Source organism: Aplysia californica, unplaced genomic scaffold (genome assembly GCF_000002075.1).
Source record: "Aplysia californica isolate F4 #8 unplaced genomic scaffold, AplCal3.0 scaffold00059, whole genome shotgun sequence".
Lineage (NCBI taxonomy): Eukaryota > Metazoa > Mollusca > Gastropoda > Aplysiida > Aplysiidae > Aplysia > Aplysia californica.
Window position 1 is genome coordinate 305,248 of NW_004797329.1, and position 7,990 is coordinate 313,237.

Here is a 7,990-nt window from a genome sequence, read left to right on the forward strand (position 1 = left end):
CTATGGTCTGCTGGGGTAATAATATAGTGTAAAGCGCATAGAGCCTGCTGTTGAGCGGGGATATGCGCTATACAAATGCTATCTATTATTATTATTATTATTATTATTATACAATTATCATACCATAGACATTCAATACTTCTACATGGATAAGGGTAAAAAGGCAAAAACGCAAGAGCTGATTAGCGACAACAAGAAGAATAAACTATCAGAGCAAAGACTCACGTGTCACAGGCCCGACCCAGGATGTTGTCGCTACGACATCGACACTGACCGGTCAGCTTGTCGCACACCTGGTCCACAGCTCCACCCACATTACAGTCACAAGGGACACAACCTGAAGAGAACCCATAAGTCTAGTTGTTGGAAAGTTTCATAGAAGAAGATTACTGCACTAAAGCAAACATGAAAAACTAATTAAGATCACCGTTTTATGCTGCTTTGGGTTTTTTCCAGAGATCTCAAAGCATTCGCCTGGACACTAAAAGCTGAGACTTGCCTCAGTCCCGACACCAATTTTTACAAAATAAATTTCACGACATTTTGAGAAACGGATCAAGAATTCAACTGAACACACACCAAGTTGAAAACTTATGTTCAGTCAAGAAAATAACATTACAATTCAAGAATCCTTTTAATTCGCCAGCAATTCAAGGTTCTCTTAAATTGCTTGATGATTCAAATTTTATTCACCAAAATGCATCTCCTTTTCTTCTTTATAGCATAATCCTTTATGTAGAAAAAATCAAGTAATTTACAAATGTTTGAATGCCAGAAACAAGAATATACCCAAAATGGGGCTCAAAGCCAGACTTTGAGCAACAGGGAGAGCAATAAAGATCTCTCCAAGACTGTCAGACAATTCAAATCCTGTTAACTGTGTTGCAAGGGGCATTGAACCTAAATAATTTGGTAATTTCACTAACTATAGAACGTTTGCAAATTTTCGAGGTCTGACATTGTCTTTCACTACTACATCATAATAAATGTTCAATCTAAGTTGAGCACACCATTGACATTATCTTGTTCTAATCCATAGTAGCCATCTTTGCACTTGTCACAAGCTCTGCCTTCCACAAAAGACTTGCAGTCACACTGTCCGTTGACATCAGGTGTACAGAGGGTACTTCCAACAACTGTGCCTGGTGTGAAGCAGTTGCAGGCTGAAAAAGATGCAATGGAAAAAAAATGTTTAATCAGATTTAATGAGATAACATAATAAGAATACAGTAGACTCCAGCTACAATCCAACTTCTTACGATCACGGTTTGCTAAAACCCTATTGTTTAAAAAAAAATTAAAATTTTACTACATAAAAGTCATCCCTATGATCCCACTCCGAAGGGACTAATTCTGGGTAAAATCCTGCATTTCAGATCATAATTTTCCGAACAAAAACTCGGGTGCACACAGCTGATCAACCAAGCAGCAAAAATTTGTGATCATGGTAGTGAATGCAATCACACCACCGTTGCAAATCTGACTGAGGGGGTACAATGTTGGCCACTGACAGAATCACACCAAGGTACAAATTTGTCGACTCGTTTATTAACTCCAATCATGGCACTTGCATAAATCAAATTTGACGTCAAAACTTTTGTTTCCCTGACCATCGCACTTGTCTTTCAGTTCTGCACCCAAAAAGATTGACGCCCATCCATACCCCGTGACTGTCCAATTGCCTTTATGATTAGACCAACTGTTGGCAGTGAACATGCCTTTGTTCTTTGAATTTTAATTGGGGCAGTCACAACACAGTGATGTGTTGCAAGATGAGCGAGAAATTCAGTCAGAGATGGAAAGCTATAAATTTTTAACCGGATAAGGGGATGAGCAATGGGATGGACCTAGGTCTTGTGACTCACAGTTGGATAAGTAATAATGGCACGCCTCATTAAATTAAGAAGAGACCATTGTGATTGTCATCAAGGTTAACCACTCTTTTCTCTCTATAGGTTACAAGGGGCCACATCAGTTCATTTCAAGATAATGGGAAATAATTTTACCGATGGTGGGTCTAGCCATAAGTAATTGTGGATACTTCCCCTTTATGATTCGGTTATGATCCTGTTCGCCAAAGATTCTGCATTTTCCTTACTCCCTTGAACCAGGATTTTAGGAAGAGACTATTGCAGTAGAACATTACAGGCACTAACTAGCTGTGATAATTTACTTGATGAGAAACATAACTGATAATGACCTAACATAATAATCAATTTTAGCTGTAAGCTGCCCAAGATTACACCTTGAAGAGTTAAAATTAGGACCAAAACTTTATTGTCTCTATCTGCGATAAAAATTTGACGACAAACCTGTGCAGCCTTCATCATTTTCTCCATTCAAGTTGTAGAATCCTTGCTTGCATACATTACATTTTGAACCTTGAACATTTTCTTTGCAGTAGCAATCACCAGGGAGCTGCAGAATGCAACAAATAATTTCAAAAAATAAATAAAAAGATAGGTAATCATTGTTACAGTTACTTTTTAATATCATCTTAGTAACTGTTATCAAAAAACAGATAATTCAGCAAGGCAAGCAGGAAGGGGAGAGTTAAGGGGGGGGGGGGCAAGAGACAATGAAAGAAGGAGAGAGAAAGAGAGAGAGAGAGAGAGAGAGAGAAAGAGAGAGAGAGAGAGAGAGAGAGAAAGAGAGAGAGAGAGAGCGAGACCTAAGGGTGAAGAATGAGAATGTGAAAGGAAAAGGAAGCTGGAGGGGGAGGGGGAGAGAGAAAGAGAAGAGTGGGGGTGGGGGGGACAGTGAGAGACAGAGAACGAGAAAGGAAAAAGGGTGGGGAGGGGAGAGAAAGAGAGAGAGACAGAGACAAAGACAGAGAGAGAGAGAGATAAAGGGACAGAGACAGAGAGAGAGAAAAAATGCTGGAGTTGATACTGAGTAGCTAACTTCAAGCCATCTGGACAATAATAACTCAGAAAAAAACCCAAAGCAGGGCACCACCAATCAACAAAGCACAGCCATCCTCCCTCACCTGTACAGCCCGTGGAGCTAAAGGCATAGTGGTCGGGGGCACACTTGGAACACGTGCGCTCCACAACGCCAGGCTGACACGGGCACTGGCCCCCGTTCTTCTCACACTCCACACTGATGCTACCAGTCACATCACAGTCACATGACAGGGGGGCCATCCAGTAGAACATTGTGATGGTCAGTAATGCCTCCTCACACGCAGCAACTAATTGGGGGTCACTTGGCCTAGAAAATATTATTGTCGAGTTGCAGTTTGAAACATCAGACAAAATGAACAAAGGAAGATTGATAACATTTTTCCAAAACTACTGGCGTCAGTAAGACAGGTAACATTTTCCAAAGCCTTTGGTATAAGACCAAGATATCAATGTCACTCTGGAAAACCAATTTCATTTTAAAATTCTAAAGGTAGACAAGGACCAAGTAAAACCTGTTTACTAGCAGCTCCAAAATTACAAAGCAAGAATGCAATGAACATTTTTATACTACCTTAAAAATTTGCTTTACTTTTTGTCCCTATTGAGTCCATTAAAACATCACAACTGTTAACTTATATCTGATGAGATTTTTAAAAAGTAGAAAACCTATTCAAATTGGAACCTTGCAAAATGCATATTCTAATATCATGAAGTAACTCCAATTTGAATTAGTAGCACTCTTTCAACACTTGCATCTACATATGTAAAGAATTAGGTAGTAAATTATCAATGAAAATAAGAGCTGAACATACATTGTATTTGTTAGGAAGTTGCACCCAGCTGGTAACGGGGACTGCAAGACAGTTTCATACGTGATGTACTCCTCGGGAAAGGCAACAACTTTGTCCTGTTCACACGGGTGACAAAAAATGTAATCAATGTCATGGAAAGAAGAAAAAAAAAGAAAAAACATGTAAAGACTAGTGGTATTCACTATTCTGCTTGAGTGGAAGAAGGGTTCTAAAAAGAACTACTTTCTTCGCACCACTGAGGGTAACATGCATTATAAAAGGGGGAGAAAAAGAAAAAAATACAAAAGTTATTTAGTGTCTCAGTAAATGCATTTTTACTAAATACTTCAAATCAGGCCAAAACCCATTTAAATTCTTCTTTCCAGTTTAAAATACTCACCTGTGGACAGACTATCACAGTTCTACTCACAAACAACTTTGATCACCCATAGAATACAACTTTTAGTTTTAGTAAGAGATTTACAGCACTTGCACCACAAATAGGTCACATAAGTGCTGAAGATTAGAGGTGTTACTACTAGAGAGAGACATACAAACAGAAGAAGGAGGAGAGATAATGAGGAGAGATGTTCGATTGGAAAGAATGTGCAAATAACCACACCAGAACACCTGCCAACCACTCATGAGAATACATCTTACCAAGAAAACCTGACCGGAGGTTAGTGTAAAGGAAATGAGGTTTGGTCCTTCAGAGAAGTTGAATCTGCCAATGTTGACAGTGGTGGCTTCACACCATACACTTGAGCAGTGTGGCAAGGGAACTTCCATCGGTACTACAACACCTGTCACCAGAGAGAGAATATTGACTCTTAGTATACGGAAGGCTATTTCTCCTTCGTAAGCAGCCAATTTTTGTCATTCAAGTTTTCAGCACCACAAAATTCTCCATTACTCCACTCCTATTCAGCCTATTTGTATAAAATAAATGCCAAACTGAGTGGAACAGAATTATCCAAGCAGTAAATGTACAGTTAGATTATAGATAAGATGGATTTACTCAGTTGATTCTTGTTATAACAGTAAAAAACGAGCGATGCTATGTGCCAGCTGAACTGGCACATTGTGTACTAAGAGTTGAACTATAACTTTTAGTTATCAGCCTTTCTTGTGTGATCAAAACATCATTTTTAACAAATCTTTTACTCTATTCAGTGCATCATCTTTCTCTTTTTGGCACTAGAGGTTGGCGACAGACATAACAAGAGGCAGTTGTAATATTTTATATAAATTGAAAGACTCACATGAAAGACAACGTCAGTGTTCTCTTAACATCTGAACAATACTGATGCTGCTGCTCCTAAAGATGACAATGATTATAAATCCCAAAGAGAACACATTTTGTCCCTCTGCTGCTAAATTTGTATTTAAGATTATACGTGAAAGTGGGAGGAATTATTCAAGATTCTCATTTCTACTCTTTTCAGAGATAGAGACAATGATGAAGATGGAAATTCTTAAATACAATTCTTGTTACACAGTGTCAATTTTCAAGATTCACTTTACTTTAGAACAAACAATTATGATGGAGTTGAAGATGATACCAGTACAATAATGATCAGTATTTTAAAAAAAAAGAAAAAAAAAGTATCTCCTGACCTCCTGAAGTGGATTCAATGTTGACACTTCTCGGTGTGGTATCGCCTGACAGTGTGCGATATGTGATGATCAGGAAACACTGATTGCTGAACTTGGTGCCCTCTGGGATTTCCAAGAGTATCGTCAGTGTTTGCTACAAAAGAAAAAAACACAATTAATGTCTCTTAAAAGGAACCATTTTCCTCAATATTATGTAAGCCCAAAACTAAAACACGAAAAGAAATACATTAATTGCAGAACCCAAATGGTGTGTAAGTCATTTAAATAAATATGGTCGACTCTGTTCTAATAACCACCTGTCAAAACAATTACCTGTACAAACAAATATTTATTATATAATGACACTGTCCAAGAGGACCACCTGTTTAAGATGATGATTTTTTTCACAGACAATGGGTGGTCATCTTGGACAGGTTTGACTGTATACTCAAACAAAGAATGTTCTAAAAGACTTCTCTATTTGAGATATCAAGCAAAACATCTTTAACAGCACAGGAACATTTGCAGAAAAAAAGAGTGTTTGATATTCTTTAAGGGAGTGATATATTTTCTATAAAATGAGTGGGATCCGAGACTGTTCTAAGAGGACCTGTATTTCCAAAATTTCAAAAGCATTTTGATTTATGGCAAACTAAAAATACTATAAGACAGACTTGGCAAGCAAAACTGTCATTAAAAACACATGTTTTACGACGTGGTGGAATCAGGCGCTCGTCAATTTTTGGGCATATGGGGTTATTGGAATCATCTTAAAGATGGTGAAAAAAAAATCAATTATGTCTGGTAACTTCTATAGCCTGAGAGTCCTTGGAAACTGACAGTTTACATTTTATCTGCCTTTAAATAATTTTTTTCAGTAAAATCCACACAAAAATGTGTTTCTAAATGGGCATAAAAGGTGTTGAGACAAAAATAGAAAATTAGAAAAAAAATTGCCATCGGTCAAAAAAATGCCGATTTCTTTGATTTTATTATTTTGATGAGCGCCTGATTTCACCACGATGCCTCACATATTATTGCTTTTCAACTGTAACCACGTATCTTTCAATTGAGGTAAACACTTTTTCACAGAAAAAAAGTCTTTTATTTTCTTAGTATCTTCCAAAATTGCTAAATGTTTTGTGTAGAATGTTCTTTTTACTTGTTATGGTACCACCAACAATTGTAATTATGTTTATAAATAATGTACCCAGAGACCAAAAAAAAGTGTCTGACCTAATTTGGTGGACACTTGGTCAGAATCCCACACCAACGATATGTAATGTATCTCTATAATTCTCTGTCACTTATGAACTCAGAATCTTGGACTCACCCCAGAAGAAACCACAGCATAACCTCTCCCTGAGAATCCACTGTACAGGGGATCTCGCTTCCAGCTCACTTGTCCAAGACTATCTTCCAGTTCTTCAGCAACTGCGTGAGTGCTTGGGTGATAGAATCCTGAACGAATCCTAAATAAAAAGAATTTTTAGAAATTAGAACATATATGGTTTCAGATCACATGTATATTTCTTTCTAAAAGAAGCAAATTACTTTTAGTTTTAGAAGAGTTTTTATGGCGCTTGCAACTGCATAAGGTCATATGAGCATCAAGACGTGGATGTCAATAGAGAAGTCCATAATACAGGGAATCAGGCTTACTCTGCTCACCTCTCTAGCTTCAACAGCACAAAGTCTGCTTTGACTATCAAGGCACCCCAGAAATAAAGGGTCACAATAGAGTGACAAACATACAAAAGAAGTAGAGGAAAATTGACGATAGTAAGGATTAGGAAAACAAAAGCAGTTCCTCGTATGCAGTTCAGGCACAGTTATGAGCATGATATTGATGAATCAGCCCATTTATAATTCTACTGAGCATAAGAACATGTTAATATCCCCCCTTTGGGAATTGCCTAAAGACACTTCAGTCAGTAGCACCGCCCAAGGGGATACAAACTACTTTAAAGTACTGCAAACCTCTGAACCTGTTGCATATATCATGAATGTAGAACAGTTGATCAGCACTCTAGTCACTTTTTTAAAAAGTTGCTCAAATGTTTCTCAGAGCACATTTTGGTATTTTTTCTGATGCATTCAAAATTATCAATCAACTTTTATTTACTTTACCACTTTACTTGCAAGACCTCAGCAACATCTTTTCATTGACAACACCCAGCATTACAAGACATTCTCCTTCCGCAAAGCAGGGGGTCTAAAGGCAAAAGCCAAAGAGTTGTTGAATAAACCACAGCAAAATTAAAAAGCTGTCAGGGCAAAGACTTCCATATCACATTCCCCATCAAGGACATTCATATGATAAAACAGCATCATGTCTGTGAATATGTTGACACGTAGCAACATTATACCAATGTGGCACTGCATTCTACTTAAGAGAAATCCATTTCTTCCATGCCATTTACTCCTTTGAAGTTAAAATATACCATTACCTACTTATCTTTGTTTTAACTATATTTCAATTCAATTACCTAAAAGTACTTATTAATACAAGCAAACTTGCTTTTTAAAATTCATTTATGCATTAAGAAATGTATATTTAGGCTCTCGGACTCGCAACCGTAAGGTCGTGGGTTCGAATCCCGTCAGGGGCCCGACGTTGTGTCCTTGGGAAAGGCACTTTACACGAATTTTCCTCACTTCACCCAGGTGGGAATGGGTACCCGGCTATAGACAGCG

General features: G+C 37.8%; 1 protein-coding gene across 1 annotated transcript in view; it reads right to left on the minus strand.

Moving 5' to 3' along the window:
* LOC101863004 (laminin subunit alpha-2) overlaps nt 1-2,576 on the minus strand; it is a 46,549-nt gene extending 43,973 nt beyond the window's left edge. Inside the window, exons 1-3 of the mRNA XM_013079655.2 lie at nt 2,313-2,576; nt 1,011-1,163; nt 226-337 (exon numbers count right to left, since the gene is read on the minus strand). Of these exons, the coding sequence (XP_012935109.2) occupies nt 226-337; nt 1,011-1,163; nt 2,313-2,496 (449 nt within the window). The 5' untranslated portion in view covers nt 2,497-2,576. The remainder of the gene's footprint in view (nt 1-225; nt 338-1,010; nt 1,164-2,312) is intronic.
* Nucleotides 2,577-7,990: the final 5,414 nt, after the last annotated feature.